The sequence below is a fragment of the Poecilia reticulata genome, linkage group LG13 (genome assembly GCF_000633615.1).
Source record: "Poecilia reticulata strain Guanapo linkage group LG13, Guppy_female_1.0+MT, whole genome shotgun sequence".
Taxonomy (NCBI): Eukaryota; Metazoa; Chordata; class Actinopteri; order Cyprinodontiformes; family Poeciliidae; genus Poecilia; species Poecilia reticulata.
Genome location: NC_024343.1, coordinates 27,161,925 through 27,178,872, shown reverse-complemented (window position 1 = coordinate 27,178,872; position 16,948 = coordinate 27,161,925). Strand labels below are relative to the sequence as shown.

General features: G+C 35.6%; 1 protein-coding gene across 1 annotated transcript in view; it reads right to left on the bottom strand.

The window, feature by feature from the left end:
- Positions 1-16,535, bottom strand: part of LOC103474985 (splicing factor, arginine/serine-rich 15-like) — a 25,259-nt gene extending 8,724 nt beyond the window's left edge. The window contains exons 1-16 of the mRNA XM_008426329.2: positions 16,188-16,535; positions 14,633-14,716; positions 14,465-14,509; positions 13,980-14,141; positions 13,776-13,893; positions 13,540-13,655; positions 13,317-13,463; positions 13,157-13,230; positions 11,841-11,934; positions 11,627-11,704; positions 11,405-11,484; positions 6,164-6,345; positions 4,605-4,705; positions 4,392-4,505; positions 4,145-4,301; positions 3,970-4,061 (exon numbers count right to left, since the gene is read on the bottom strand). Of these exons, the coding sequence (XP_008424551.1) occupies positions 3,970-4,061; positions 4,145-4,301; positions 4,392-4,505; positions 4,605-4,705; positions 6,164-6,345; positions 11,405-11,484; positions 11,627-11,704; positions 11,841-11,934; positions 13,157-13,230; positions 13,317-13,463; positions 13,540-13,655; positions 13,776-13,893; positions 13,980-14,141; positions 14,465-14,509; positions 14,633-14,716; positions 16,188-16,217 (1,674 nt within the window). The 5' untranslated portion in view covers positions 16,218-16,535. The remainder of the gene's footprint in view (positions 1-3,969; positions 4,062-4,144; positions 4,302-4,391; positions 4,506-4,604; positions 4,706-6,163; positions 6,346-11,404; positions 11,485-11,626; positions 11,705-11,840; positions 11,935-13,156; positions 13,231-13,316; positions 13,464-13,539; positions 13,656-13,775; positions 13,894-13,979; positions 14,142-14,464; positions 14,510-14,632; positions 14,717-16,187) is intronic.
- Between the last annotated feature and the right edge of the window lie 413 nt (positions 16,536-16,948).

Here is a 16,948-nt window from a genome sequence, read left to right as displayed (position 1 = left end):
TTTTACAAGTCACTGTACAGAAATCTGAATCTGTGCGTCTACCTTTAACCCACTTTCCCCCTCCAGCTCTTTCATCAGATATAAAATAAATAAAAAAAAAAAAAAAATCCCTGAAATCACAGACAATAAGATGTTATATGTGGAACTACAACGTCGTAACTTAGAACTTTACAGCATTGCTACCTGTTGGACTGAATTAATTTTATTTTAGCAGATCATTCAGTGCAATGAGGGATTTAAATAGTCATGGTTGTTGCGCAGTGATTAAGATTAAAGCTGGACTTCTGGTGTTTTAAATGTGCAATGACAAAATGTTAGATACATTCCTGCTTTAAAGGGGCAGTATTATAAAAAATTTACTTTTTTGAGTTTCACGTCATGTTCCCTCATCAAAAACATACCTGGAGTGTTGCCTCGATTCTTTCATGCATGCTTGAGAAATCCTTTAACCTGTTGCAACCATTCGGCTGTGCAAAACACCAGGGTGTGAACCTAGTGCTGCCTTCGAGGCGCAGCTCCTCATCTGAGCTGCAGTATCCAGGCTTCCGCCTCACAGACCAGCCCATCCCGCAACTCCCCCACTTAGATCCTTCAGACTAGCCACCAACAATTAGCAAACACCTGGAGGTACTGCACATCTGCTGAGCTTATATTAGCTTTGCTGGTAAAATGTTGGTAAAGAATTAATAGAGGAGCGTTGTTGTGATGACTTTGTGAAGACAGCGTGTTGAAAAGAGCGCAACTTTCTTGTAGTGACAGAGGCCCAGTTTCAAGGCATTAAATTACAAACTAAAACTGCTTTTTTGTAATATTTGCTATACACAGCATTTTTAAACGACTGCCTGGAAAACACACAATACTGCCCCTTTGATAGCTTGTCTGTGATACCGAACAGATTAATTTGTGCAGTTAGTCTTTTTTCATGCCAGCTTCCTTCCTCAGTCCAAAATAGTGATTGGTCTTGTATTACAACTCCAGGTTTTGTATTGCATACATATCCAGTTAGTAACCCTGGGTAACTTACCGAGATGACGACCAACTTTGCAGTACTGCTTAAGCGCATTCTTTGAGTTACCGGATCTCTCAAACGTAACTCTAATATGTTAAATCTATTAAAGGATGCTGCCGCTTTATTAATGAATTATTATCACGACTCCCAAAAATGGCCGACACAATACACTTTGCAGTCATATACGGAGCTCGGCCCTTATTTTGAAAGGGTCAAGTCTTAAATCTGGGTCCTTGTTGCCGAGAAACAACAGCCTCAACTCTTGTCTACCTGCACCAAGCCCCGCCCAGCTCCATGCTCAATCTAAATTAAAACGTAGTTAACTGTAATACTGAAAATTTGGATTTTGCACTACTTGCTCATTATTGATTATTTTGAAGTCACAAACAGCTTTATTAGTCAAGTATTAAATTAAGGTGGAGCTAAACTACTACTGTTGTGTAGGAAAAACATTTCTGGGCTTTTAATACGCAAGACAGTGTTAGGGGTCACACTAATAAATAAAAATTAAAAAATTTACAAGAATAAAGTAATAAAATTAGGAGACCAAAGTCATATGAGAATAAAGTCGTAGTGTTACAATAAAGTCACAAAAGTGACTTTATTCTCTAAATATTGTGTTACTCTCATACTGCGACTTTATTCTCATGTCATGACTTTCATATGATTTTATTCTCATAATGCTATGTCCAATCTCAAAATATTCAGATTTTATTCTCATTATTACGACTTTATTCTTATAATTTTATTTTCACGTTTCTTTTTCCTTAGTATGGCCCTAATACTTAGTTGTAATTAAAGATAATAAAAACATGTTTAAAGATGTCTGTAAAACCACCTGACCAGGCACCCACTAACAACCAGAAGGCTAGGCGACGCATTTGTGAGCTTACCTGGATTTCCACTCTGATACTCCTCTTCCCAGTCACACCTTTATGTCCCACCAGCAGCCAACAGTTTGTTTGGCTTTGAAGATCTTTGTAAAGCACTTCAGCTTTGACTTTTTCTCCAGGTAAGGTGCTGAGCTAATCAGTCCCACAATATATGGAATAATACTGACAACCAATTTTATTTGGGTCATTTGCTGGTCATTAATTTAGTCTTTTCATTTATTTTCTTTTAAACAGCTTATTCTAATTTAAATAGTTTTTTTTTTTTTTACATTTTACAAAGCTAAATAAGTTGGAAATCTTTGTTTCCATGTTATTGGATACTTTCAGAATTTAATTTAAAATTCAGACGCACAGTAACATATTAATACATGTTCAGCACATTCTACCATCTCTTGATGTATAATGGTTGAAAGGTATTATGTAATTCACATGAATTAGCATTAAGGCACATATCTAAAATTTTGCCAGAAAACTGAATGCTAAAGAAATGCTGGTGTTAAATGAAGCTTGGTACTGAGCACAGAAAGGATAACAGAAACGCCTCCCTTCACACATACACCAATAATGAAAGTTTTTAATTACCATTTTTATTTGAATAAGATGTTACAGAACAAGGTTACTGTGAAGATATATGCAAAGACGTAATAAGAAAGAAAGAAAGAAAGAAAGAAAGAAGTAAAAAAGCACTTTTAAAGCGAGATCTACAAGCAGAGGAGCCTATCTGAATTACTGCTAGGTGGTCTAAGACCAAATTTAATTGTTTGCTAAACTACAGCACCAACAAAAACATGACACAACACTTTAAATCAGTCCTTCAAAATACTATAATAGCAGAACTACTGCGGTTGGCTTTAAAATTATGAATGAACCAAAAGGTAAGAGAATAAGTAATTAAGTAATCAGCTAATTACCATAAATGGACATAAATGAGGTTGGCTTTCAACACCAACTCCACGAGGCGCAATACAAATGATTATTTTGTAGCTAAACAGTCAGTGCCGCAATCATTAGCATCCCTTGCAATGCAATTTTATTTATACCAGTCTTAGTTGATTGTAGTGTGTAGAAACCTTTAATTAGTAATAAGTAACTTCCTGTTTCCTTGCAACACAAATTATTTAACACAGAGGTCCATTTCTAACGGCTCTTTGAAATATTAAATAGCTAAACAGCTATTTGATAGCTGTTTAGCTATTTAGGTGATATTTATGTTACCTAAATATCCAGATTTTGCAAAAGAGCGAAACAAATGTGAGGCTTGGCATCATGCAGTTTTCTTAGGCCTTCAGTAGGAGACAAATAGTATAATTAAAAGATTGTATAATGATTAAGTATAAAATGTTGCCCCAGTGCACAGAAATGTGAACCTTTTCTTATTTCTCTGCAGATGCTGGTTATTCCATTTCATATCTTTCCAGATTTGTTCATTTTATACTCATCTTTATTTCTGTACAAAATGGAGTCATCTGCCATATGTTTTATACTGACCATTATTCAACATATTTCAAACCCTGTGAGAAATTGAGTGACCTGATGGTTTTTTTTATTGTTGATTTTTAATTTTTTTTTTAATGAAAAACAGTTTTGCAGAGGTAATCCTCCCACAAAAACTTTGTTCTTTTCTAAATTTGTGTAACAAATAAAAAATTCACAAGATCTTCCTCAGTTACTAAGAAGCTGGAACTGTGTCTGTCATTAATGTCATTGACATAATATACCAAAGTTTTGTTTTAAAATAATTATAACAAGCTAGAAAAGCTATTTTCTTCCAGTGTTTGAATAACTACTGACAGAGCTGTCAGTAGTTATTGCTGTCAATACCAAGCAAAAAAAAATTTATGTCATATTTGATCAAAATTCATCTTTAGCTTTCACTTATTTCTTTGTATTTTAATTTTGAAATACATACAAAATGATTCAGATAGGCTCCATGTGTATCCAATAATACCTTATTTTTGTTATTACTTCAATGATACGTATTGTAAAATAATCTCTCCAAAAGGCCAAAACAGGAAAGAAAAGTTTTTGTACCAACAAGAAAGTGTTTAAAGACAGCAAAAACGTTACCTGAACATGAGCACTGACAGCCACATCTGGTACTATTTCCATTGCTCCATTTACAGCTGCCTGGCTCTTAACCTCTTTGGTATTATTCCACTCTAGAGTATCAACAAAGACAAGGATAAAGTAAGAAAACATGCATTGTAAAACCTTGTGGTATGTAAAAATATCATGCATTTACCTGGATTTAGGGTCTCTGGGTCCAGCATGCCGCCCTCCTGATAGCTCTCCAACTCTTCAACTTTGACTTTGCTCCAAGGAATGTAAGTAACCCCTTGCTCCACATCCCAGAACTTTTTGTGTGCCGACTTTATACCCTTGTTTAAAGCCCAAGCAATCTGGGAGAAAATTAAATTAGGTGCAGTGATATTGTTAAGGATAGGAAACTTGGCAATTGAAAAACAAATCTAAATGTGTAAAGCACATACCTTAGTAGGTTTCTGGTTGGCTTTGTACGACCCTTTACCGAGTTTTTTTAAGGCCATATAAGCGTCTTGTCTGTGAACCATAACAATATAGGCACAACCTCTTGGAGGAATCATCTGAACACAAAGTAAAGGTTCAAAGTGGAAACAAAGTTAGCATGATCTGTTGGTCACAGAAGGTGAGAATTATATTTCACACAAACTGTCCAAACTTACATTGATGGACTCAATCTGACCAAATTCTTCTAAAAGGGACATTACGTCAGATTGCTGGGTTTTCTTGTCCAGCTGTCCAACCCAAAGTGTGGTACTGCAAACTAGAAACAAAAGAAAACTGAAACTACTGTGGGGATTAAAATTAAATATAGGGTTTGACAAAAAACTCTCAGTAATTTTAATACTTGAACCAATAGTTCAATATACCAAATACACTTTACTATGGATTAACATGCACAGTAGAAGCAGTGTACAGTGGAAGCTAATATCTACAGTCTTATTTCCACACTTGGTACAGTCAACCAGCACCAAGGAAAATAAATGGTACCACTTGATTGGTTGCCTTGCAAACACCAGCCAATAATGTGTCAAGAAGCATTGTGTATAGGCATTTCGGCTTCCCAATATGCATTTTCTTTCAACTATATTATATGTGCGCAACAAATAAAATCCTCAAATAGGTGTGTTGAGACATTTCTTGCATTTGGAAAGAACTGCTCTGGAACACCAAGAACTTCACAGTGAGAGGTCCAATTAGAGTCAAGAAGGTTTCATTACATCCAAGAAGCTCAAATCAAGTATCTTTCTAAAGAGTGTGCTACAGCTCATATAGCCACCAGTATAGAGCTAACATTGGCCACGTTGGTGACAACTTAATATAAACATAGAGCGAGGAAAAGTATTTTGTGCGATAGGCTTCTAACAAGGAGGACACAAAAAAAGCCACTTATGTTTTAAAACAAAAACCTCAAAACTGAAAGTCTTCAAGAATTACATGGGCTGCTGCTAAATTTTTTCAGATGAACCTTTGTTCTGATTGTTGGAGATATTTGGAAAAACAAAGTGTATTGGTATGGTTCGCATGTCTTGCAGACTAGTAAACACACAGAATCAAGTGTAACGTTATCACCTACGAAACAGGGGACACCTTTTGGCACATTGGTTTGAATAAAAGTAGCTCAGTCTCCAACAAAATCAATCCAGACACAATTAACATTGTAAATTTAGAATCAGAAGTCAGGAAATGTCTCAGAACTGACAACATGCTCTCAAAAAAGCAAGTGGCTGAATAAATGCTGACAAATTGTGACTAAGTTTCCACTACCCCAATCACATAAGAAGGAACCACTATAATTCATAATATGCCTACAATTTCAGATCCAGCAAGCCGTTGAAAATACCAGAAGTTATGAAGAAGGGTCAACAATATAAATAATTCTTTAAAACTATTTGAGGTTTTTGCTAAATTTAAGCCTTTTAAACTCTAAATATTTTACTTTATGTTTAGTATATCAAAAGAAAACACAAAATATTACAAACGTCAAAGACGCCATGTGTCACTGCCAAAACTTTGTCCATTACTGTACACTGAGGCAGAGCAGACTTCCTACATAAACACATCAGATAAATCATTTTACCCAGACCAGGCTAACGTCAAAAGAACAATGAAGAATTGATAACACCTACTTCTAATACTACGACCACATGTGGCACATTTGTGTTTAACTTAATGCTGTACAATATATTACTCAGTGACTTGTTTCTGTATTGGTACATACCGCTGAGAGTTTGGCTCTTTAAGATGGGAAGACCTTTCTGTCTGCGTTCTCTGTCCTTCTCTCTGTCACTCTGGTCCTCTGAACTCGTACGAGATCTCCAGCGGCGTTCTCTGGAGCGAGAGCGTCTGTGCCTTGACCACCTTGAGCGAGATGAAGACCTCGATCTTCTTCTCCTTGGCGACCTAAGGTACAAATAAAAGACACAGCTTAGGTGCAAAATAAAAATACATTTCTCAAATGAAAATTGACCCTTTTTATCATTATCTGATTAGTGGCAACAGAACAAATCCAGACAGTTGAGCTTGCACTGATGTAGAATCTCTTAAGTCTTGTAAGCATAATTTGATGATGACTCAACACTGAAAAAAAATCAAACTCATTGAGAAGGTTCTGGGTTTAGAAGCCCCTTCATAACACATTACAGCTGCAGAGAGACAGAAGGATGCCATAAAAGCTTAGATTAGTCTTGGTGAAACCCAACGTATTTCATGGTGGCTGCAATTAAAAGCTCCATTAAAGTCGGGCTACAGCATATGGCAGTATAAAACATCCTTACTCTCAGCAGGAGTGTAACACGGGTCAGTGCTGCTAAAATACCAAGGCGGGGTGCAATACTTCCGTAGTATTGCACCCCGCAATACTTTACTTAGTCATAAAGTCACAGATGAAGGTTTATTTACAGTTTTTTCAGTGCATGTTTATACAATTGCATTACCTTTTTAAGTCAGTGGACATCTTTCCTGGTTTTGTACACTTATCTTGCACATACCTATCCCAGGACATGTATGGTTTGTTGAAATAATAAATCTGCATGTTTATATGAATGGCTTGTATTCTTCATAAACTAGTACAGCTAAAGAATGACAATGTTGTGTAAATATTTCTTGCCAGTCATCTCAAAGTGACAAATAGAATCGCCACACAAACAGAAATACATCCACATTATCTTGCACGCTTATCCCTAGAGGGGCCACCAGGGGTGCTGGTGCCTATCTCCTGTGTTGTTAAATTCACCGGATCATTCCAGCTGAAAACACTGCTCACTAAAAGCTATTATATCTCCCAGTTTGAAGAGCCAGCCTCAAACAGGTCTTTAACTTCTACTGTTGTTTCTGTGAACCGGTCACTCAATAAAAACATTGGGTTTTAACCTCTGGCCTATGCTTGTGTCAACAGGTGAGAGGTGGTGTACAACCTGGACATCGCAGGGCCTACAGAGATACATTCCAAGCCTTTGTTTTCTGCAGTTTTGATGATTATGGCTAACAGATAATTGAAACCCAAAATTCAATGTCTCTGAAAATTTGAGTAGCGTCAAATGGACTTGTTCATATAAGAATATCAATGTGTGGAACAATTGTTTACTTTTAGCAAATTTTGGTATTTATGGGTAAATAGCTTATTCTTCCCCTCTCTCCTCTTTTCTGTTGGATATGCTGGCTCTGAGTTACATGCCAGGTGTACAGTCTGATTGGCTAGTTGTAGTGAAGCCTTATTAATGGTAGCTCTCTGACTGCACAGACTCCTGGGTCTGTTTATTCCTTTCTTTTAATTAAAATCAATAGATGTCAAAGTATTTAAAGCAAACTTTAAGTGTGACATGTGACCTCCCACCTGAATATTCAAATGAATTGTAAACATAAAACCAGCAGGTAGAGACTAGTTTATTGTAAGCATAAAACACCCAAACACAAAGCTCAGCAGTGTTATATGCAGCCCAGCGCAGCATGGACTGTTCAGAGTTCTACACTGGAGAAACTAAACAAATGGACTGCCCAACACAGAAGAGCAAATATTGGTTCAAGAAACAGCAATTCAGCTACATCTCAAAGACAAGTGACAATTGGAGGACAGCAATGTAAACAATTTGGATATGGAACACAGGTGGTTTGATAGAAGTGAAAAAAGCAATTTAAGTTTAGCATGGCAAAAAAACTAAACATAGGAGGTGGCCTTAGATTTAATCTTTCCAAAGCCGACTCTGCAGCCCCGTCTCATCTCAGGTTGTGAATTGCAGTTGTAAGCAATTCACAACCTTGGAAAATGTTACCAAAACAACTCAGATGGCATCATTAAGTACCAGTTTGGATAATCAGACAACAACCAAACATTGCAATGGTTAGAGTCTTAATTGCCTCCTTAGTGACTTTATTGGCCCCATTACTGTGATTGTTGTGTCCAAAACATGTTTAGAACTGAAAGCTTTTGTGTGCTGTGACAACTTAGAAGCCATAGTTATTCATGTAAAACCTGTTTACCATCATTTCTTTCTGCTATACAGACCACCATCATATTGCTCATAGTGAGTTTTAGAAATATTAAAGACTACACCCATATGTGAGAATAAAACATGATCAAATCACAGTAACCCAGTGTACTAGCTGCACCTGCCTGAATGCAGCATGCGCTACTACTGCTGTGAAAATACTTTTTCGTAAATGGAGATTTTTTTTTTTTTTGAGCTGGTTCCAAAGTCTGCTGATTTTTCTCTAGTGTCTGTGAAGTTTATATTCAGCCTAATATATTGTTTCAAGTGAGTAACTTGGTTTAAAAGTGTTTATGCTGCCATAACGTTTTGGTTTGGACACAATACATCACTTCTTCATAATAGCCCTGAGTCAGACAGTGGAACCTGAAGTAATTCTCCTAGTCGAGATGTTAGTTAACAAAATGGTTGTCTCAATAAAGAAGAGGTCATGTTATCTTGGGACATCTTTAATGTTTAGAGTTATTTCAGAAAGTGAAATATTTAAAGCCTTGATTTTGATAAAGTTGATAAAAACTCTGTTTTTTTGGTCTTGTGCAAAATATTTTAATTTTGCAATAAAAAAAACATTTTAAAAAGAAATGTTAGTCTTCAGGAAATGTATGTAATGTCAAAATATATTTTTTAAATATTTCAACTTAAAAAAAGTTAATAAATAAAAACAGTTTAAGGAAAATGTAGCCCAAGAATTTGAGTCCTTTGATTTTTATTTAATTAATAAAGGTATTTCTTTCGGGACTATTTTAGATATGTGTATTTAAAAAAATCATTTTAGGGGAATTTAGGTATCACATTTACTAAAGACTGCTAAAATCCTACTTTGGTCATGAGCCAAGGATGTGATGGCCATTTGGTACAACTATAACCACCAAGACAAATGGGATCTGTATGTCTAAATCCTCTCAAGGATGAATAAAATACCGGTACCCGTTTTAAATTTATTTTATTCTGCACTGTCTGTAAATATAATATCTGGTAGCCAATGCATTTAAATTCAAGTCATGCACTACCATTGCTATACCTGCATCTACAATAAGCTGTAGCAACCCTGTCCATATTTTCAACATTGATCATAAAAGTCATTGAACAATGTGTCAGGTGTCTGATTTTTTTTCCATACAGGCCAAAAAACAAAACTAATAATCTTTTAATAGGTCACATTTCAGGCACTCCACTGCTCTTGTACCTCAAATTCTTCAAAATCACAGGCAAACCTGAATCACAGTTATTCACCCCAAGGGTTAAGTATGCAGTTTAGAGATGCATGGGAGAAACTCACCAAGTACTTACTCTTTTTTTTTTTTTACCTCCAAGGTCACTGAAACAATCCCAGGAGTCATTATGCAGTGTAACTCAGTTGGAGTCATTATGCAGAGATAACAAGTTGGTGTTACTGTTCTCAGAACGGAATAAGCATAACGAGAAGTCCAGTTGCCTCCATCTAAGAGCCTTCACCAGCATGTTAAAATTATGTTGCAATTTATTTGTTTCCAATGCTAAAAAAATATATTTTAGATTCAGACTCAAAATGGAATGTCAGATTTCAGCATTATATTAAGTTCAATAAATCACCATGCAGTCACAAGCTTAGCTTTTATATTAATTTTCCCTACTAGGTAATGTCTTTACATGTGGTGTAGAAACTTTGTTTTTGTTGCAAACTGAGCAACAGCTTTGCAGATATTTAAACCCATCAGTGAATCCCTTGGAACACAGACTGAATCAACATTTGCATGAATTGAGAACATGCTTAAAGGAAGGGTTTTATGTGCTTTCCAGGCTTTTAAGAGCATTGGACTGAGAAGTAGTTTGCACGATGAGCTCACCAGGTGTTTGCTAATTGCTGCTGCCACTAGTCTGAAGCTCAAAGGCGAAGCTTTGGGAAATAGGTGGTGCATAGTATGAGAAGGCATTAAGGCACCCCAAAATGGCTGGCATGGGAGATTCAAAGATTTCGTAAACATGTATTAATGCGTCAAAGCAACAGTCCAGGTATGTTTTTTTTGATGAGGGAATGACATCATAACATGACAATAAGCTCAGAAAAAGTCAAAATTCCATAACACCTCTCTTTAAGCATGAACACCTGGTAAACAATAACCAAACAGAACTACTCCCAGCAAAACAGATGAAACAAGAACTAATCAAGGTTGTAACTGAAGTGATTGGCATTGCCAACATTAACAAAACCAGACAGAACTTCTTTATGTGATGTCTGAGATAACAGGAGAATCCTCGGCTGTTCTACTCCACTTCATCTGTTTTTCCCAGGTAAACTGTTATAAGTAAGTTTGCTGAGATACATGATTTTCCTGAATGTTCTTTAAAAAGTTCTTCCCGGGCGATAGCACTCAGTAAGACTGGACTAGAGATTCTTTCGATACAGCTCTACCCACCTTGATTTAGCTGGCTACTTAGGGCTACATTTAAAAAATAATAAAATATTCTTTATGTCACAAAAGGAAAAAAAAAAAACATAAATGGTGCCTTAAACTGAAAACTTTGGATGCCTCATACTTCTTCTGGGTGTTACAACAGTAAAATTACCCACGTTATTGCAAAATGCAACAGTAGCATCTATAAAAGCTTCTCTGAAACACCTGGACTCAACACTCATCTCAAAGGTCAGTGCCTGCCAGCTTTAAGTGAAACCTTGCTGAGCAAACTGAGTCTTAATATGGTCTTCTTCGCTGATTTCAAATAACCTTAAGATCTCTCCCTTCTTGTGGTACCAGCAACAGAAAAACATTTGACCAATCAAATATTTGCACACCTTTTAGTAAAACCATTTCTTATTTATTGCAACATGAACCTTTGAAAATTGCTTTTTGCTTTATTACAGAGAGCTCAGCTGATAATACTTCTGCTTATCACAGTAAATTTAGTACAACAAAGACCGTCATTAGCTAAAGTTGACCTCACAACCGCTAAAAATTCTACTATTTGTACATTTATAAGTGACGAACAGTCATTACCTAGAAGAAGATCTGGACCTCGCACCATAGTCTCTGTCTCTCCCCTCCTGCCTCGTGGAAGAATTTTCCCTTGTGTTTTCCTGTTAGACACAGACAACAAAGACAATTTGAGAAAACCTTTTCCCTATTTAAAAAGGCTAATTATTACAAATTTTACTTAAAGAATAATCAGCAATTGTATCGTTTCAACTAAACATAAGGTCTTAAAGTTGGCGAGCTTACCCATGATTCAGACTCTTTCACAGAATTAAATCCATCGGGTGTCAAATTTTGTTCAACATGACTCATTCCTCCACTATGCTGAGAAACAAAGAGATAAAAAACACAAATTAAGAAAAATACCCACAAACACAACATTGCTGTAAAATATTGACAAATTTGAAATAAGTTATTATTCTGAAAATGATTTATATTTTGTGTTTTTTAACAAATTTACCTTTGTGTCTCTAGACCGACCCAACATATCAGGGTGAGCATCTGTGTTTAGCATCTGAACAGGGAACTGGTTTGACATGTTTTCAGGTATACCTCTGTCAGGACAAAACCACACATTAACACGTAAGCACACTAACATACAATGAACATACAAGGACACTAAAATTCCAGACCTTTTCACAATCAGTAACTCATTCAACTGCAGAAATGCTTTTAACATTTAAATATAGCGTTTAATATGTAATTTTAATTGTGCAAAAAGCTCATAAAAACTGGATGGTGGGCCAGAATTCATTCACTTAAACACCCAGTGGCCATCTGTATTGGCTAAAAATATCTATGAGCCAGTTCTCCAACTACATCAAGACAAGAAGATCGCAAACTGGTTATGAGCTGAGAATTCTGCAAAATTATCTCAAGAATCTCAAACTAATTCTGTTGAGCTAAGCGATCATTTACTTACCAAAGATAATTTGAGCTTGCTCCCTTACTGCAGTTTTATTTTCAAATAATCTTAAATCTGAGATTCCAAGCTTGTTTTGCCACATGAAACCTCATTTATTGTAAGGCAGAAAATAAAATTATAACTTTTGTATTATAATTTTAAGAAATATTGAGACTTCAAAATTTTGAATGGCAAAAATTGCTCAAAAAGACTTACAGCTCTGGTAGAGATTTTCTTATGGAAGACCATGTTCTCTGAAGATGTGCATTTTCAGCATAGTTTTTTTTTGTTTAATTTAGCATTTTTTTGTTTATATTTTTACTTTCACCTATATTTTTTTGTTTCTACAAATAGACAGATAAATACTGGACCTGCCAGTTGACACGAGTCAATAGGGGGAAAAAAAAGGGGAAAAAAGACACCAGTCTGTCTTTGTTACCTTGTATGTATGTGTGTATCTTCTGAACAAAAAACAAAACAAAAAAATTTCTATGGTTTTGCTGGCAGTAGCATGCTATTAAAAACAGCGTTATTATTTTTGCATCCGCATCTTTTAGCTTCAAATGAGCATTATTAATAATTAAACTGACTCACAGGCCAAAACAAGAAAGAAAAAATGAAAAATTGTTAAAAATAAAACCTTGTTGTCACTGTGCTTATTTCATGTTTTGCAGTTTAGATCCTTAAATGGCTCTACCAAAACACACCAGAAATTTTCCAAAATTGAGCAAACAATCCTAGAATGTAGGTTTTCAAAACAATTGTTAACTGAATAAACAAAAAACTAAATTTGCAGAAATTTAAATAAACTAGCAATTTTCGTCTTTAACTTTGATATTTTTTTGCCTCATTATTTTATCCTTAGTACTCACTGTGTCTGAATGTTGCCTTCTGACACTGCCATATCCTCAGGTTCATCATCATAGTCAAATCGGTCAAGTAGTTTCTGAAAAAACCCCCCAAAAAAAACATAAAAGTGTAAATGACAGAACTGAATTTCAAAACATTTGAGACACAGAGAGTTATCAATACCTCGGCTAAAGAACCTTTCTTCACCGTATCAGTCCTTGGGTAGGGTTGGGTTACTGGCATTTGATGTTGGTTTGTTATGTTATTTGCATTTGTAGATGTTCCAACTGTCCTTTCAGCCTGCTGAAAGTTCTGGAGCATCCTCTGCAGCTGGTGATCAAAATGAAATGTTACTAAACAAAATATTGGCTTATTTGATGGAGATCTAAAACAGTTTATCACTTACCTCCTGAGCGTGAGAGGACTGAAAGAGTTGTGCCACAGCAGCTAAAGCTTCTGGAGTGGGTAGGACAGAAGATACGTCTGAAGCATTACCGGTCTCTGGTTGGAGGTCAACAGGAACTGCTCAGAACAGGAATATTAAATTATTTAGCAAAGGAATATTACTCACCAAAGTATGAAAGACACTACATTTCTTTTAAGTACATTTATGTGTGTTATAATGTTTTAACACTTCATTACCTTCTGCAGCAGAATGTGGCATAACAGTGCCACTGGCCATATCCATTAGAGGCTGAAGGATCTCCATATCAAACACACCATTCTTCTGCCAGAGATTTAGCACTCGGATTATTTTATTCTGAAAAGAAAAAAATATTCAGACATTGGAGTTTTACAAATATCTGAATCATGTTACAAAAAGAACATTAAAAGTACAAATAGTACCTTGTCATCCTCCGGACAGCAGTAAAGATTTCGGAAAGTATCTGTGAAGTTCTTTAAAAACCGGGGTCCAAAAACATCCTTTTCAACACCAAACTGATGGCGTGACTGCCGGACAATGGAATCAACCACATATAGACCAGGAACCTTCAATTCAGGCTTGCACTATAAAAGCAAGAAAACAACGAGAAAGAAAAAAAAATACATTCTCAAATGTTCTCAAGATAAAGTTTAAAATTAATAACCTATTTTGTAGTCTGAAAGCAAAAGGAAGCATTTTACTGTGTTTGTTCAAAATGGAGTGAGTGAATACATTCCATCTGGAACTAAACTACTTTTTTGTTTTTCTGTCTTTAATAAATATTTTATGTCAACCACACCTCTATAGCATATTAGTTATCTCATAGATAATTGTATGTTTAGGGGTGTTTAAAATTAAAAAATGAAATTCAGGAAAAAACAACAAAAAAATAGACAAATGTACATACCTTTTTGATGAACTTTTCAACAATCTGGACAACATGTTTGTACAGCTGAATAAAAGAAATAGAAATAAGTACCAGAAAAAAATTATGTATATATTACATTATATACTATGTAAACCATATCATAGTAAGCAGTTTTTTTTCCTTCATGAATATTTTATACACATTTACCTTAATGGCTTTAATAGCTGATTTGGTAACAGACATCATTTTAGCCCGGGATATTGGAGGCTTCATCTCGATCATAGTGAACAACTGGATGAATAAAAGAGATTAGATTAGGAATGCAAACAGTTAGTTATCTTAATATTAATTATTGACTAATGGTGTCATCCATCCAGCCATAATCCAACATCCTTATCCTTGCAGGGTCGCAAGTCCCTATCTCCAGCGGTCAACAGGGTACACCACTTGTCAGCCCATCACAGGGCAAAACAGAGACAAATGCTCCAGCTAAATGAAAATTTAGCTGGAGCATTCACGGAGAGAACATGCAAACTCCATACAGTAAAACCTTCCGCCAGGATTCAAACACTAGGCAACAACACAATCAACCGCGTCACTGTGCAGATTAAAGGTTTGTTAAGATTAGTTCCAATCGATTACCTAAAAACTTCCGCTTAAACCTTCTTTTAGTGCTGTAGTTTGGCTGCCATCCAGAATATAGAGCTGCTGGTCATCTTTAAAGCTGCAGTATGTGACTTTTACAAAGAAATGTCTTTCACATGTATAAATAAAGTTGTATTTACTTACAATGTAAGTATTCTCAATGTTTTTTAGTGTTTTTGCTGAAGGACTTAAGGGCAGAAAATAACTGAACCCTTAGGAGTGATATTATTTTTACTCCAGTATTCCAGGAAATAGATTATATAATTATCCCCCAATATTGATTTATTAACACTGTTTCTATGCAACGAGCGTTGCTTCTGCGCGTTTGCAATCCTGATCAGCTGATCTCTTACCAGCACCACCAGCGCTAGAAAACGGAAGTTAAAACAAAGCTTCCAGCGCAAGACTTATTAACACCACCGTGGGAACATTAAAACAATGTTTAAAAAACAGTCAGAGATCAGTATTTATGGATCCGGGGACAATATTGAGGCTTTTGTGTCAATAGACACGCAAAGAAGTTAAGTAAGCTTCAGCAACAGACTAAAACCAGCGTGGTGGAAATGGCGCCAGACTCGCGTGTTTACATACCTTCTAAAACAGCACATAAAAATGTACGCTTACAAGAAGTTCTATTGTATTCACACATGCGATCTTTGCAGTTTGGTTTGTGCATGCACGACAAACAAATTATACGTTTGGAATAATTTCGTAACAAGAAATATCAAAGCTACAATAAGTAAAAGCGAGATAGCGATTTAACTATTTATCACTCGTTCGTTTCTAAACAAATCTTACAATTTCTTATTAAATAGTACGCGAGGCACTACTACCAACTGTATTTAGTAGGCAGTCGTTTTCTGAGCATTCGCATTAAGTTTGTGTAGGAGTTTGTTAGTATCTGTAGCCCAATATTATTGGCCTTAATCCACACATTAAAACTAGGTTACAGACAAAGAAATGACGTGCATCTTAAAAATAATATCGATTAAATTAAAAATGTGAGTTAACGGGTTCTATTTCTATGGCAGGGCAACTATAGATCTCACCCTTAAACGAAAAGAACGGATATTAGTTAGCTTAGCTCAACGGTTTAGCTTTGGGAGTAAAAACTTACCTCCGTGTTGAACGCGTTCACGGCATCCATTACGGCTTGTTATTAATACAAACAGTCCGACTCACACATTTATTGAACTAAACTAACTACAAACGATTATATAAAGTTGTGTAGCCAAAAACATTACAACAAATTGTGTCAAGTGGCTTTCTAGAATCCGACTTCAGGAGAGGCTAAGCTAATAGCTAGGAATACCACCCTGTACAAGAGTTTCGGTGCAGAAATGTATCTAGCGGAGCTCCACAGGAAGCGGAAATACGAAATGGGAACTACATCCTTTCTGGAGTGAAAATATTTTGAAGAAACTAAATTTTAATTTTAGGTGACCTTTGAAAAGAGAAAATCCCGATTAAGGTAATAACAGATGGCATCTGTAAGTAAGATTTACAGAGTTTTATCAAAGAGTGTAGATTAGTAAAGAAGGTATAGAAATATGAATGTTTTGACATTAAGTCTGGAAATATCACAACAGTTTTGCTGTATGTGAATTGCCAAAAAAAATATTGAGGTTTGTTTCAAATGTAGCAGAGAAAAAAAGGCACGGTTTATGTCAATACTGACTTCACATTTCGTAAGGAAATGTTACACTTAAATTTCTCCACTGAGACAATAAAAGTTTTATACAATATATTACTTTCATTCCAGATGTCGTTTACCGGTGAAGGACAGAAGTTGTGTTTATAAATTAGTATTTATTCTTTGAGGGTTTTTTTTGTGAAAACTCAGTAAATTAACGGGAACGTTAGGAATTTTGTAATTGC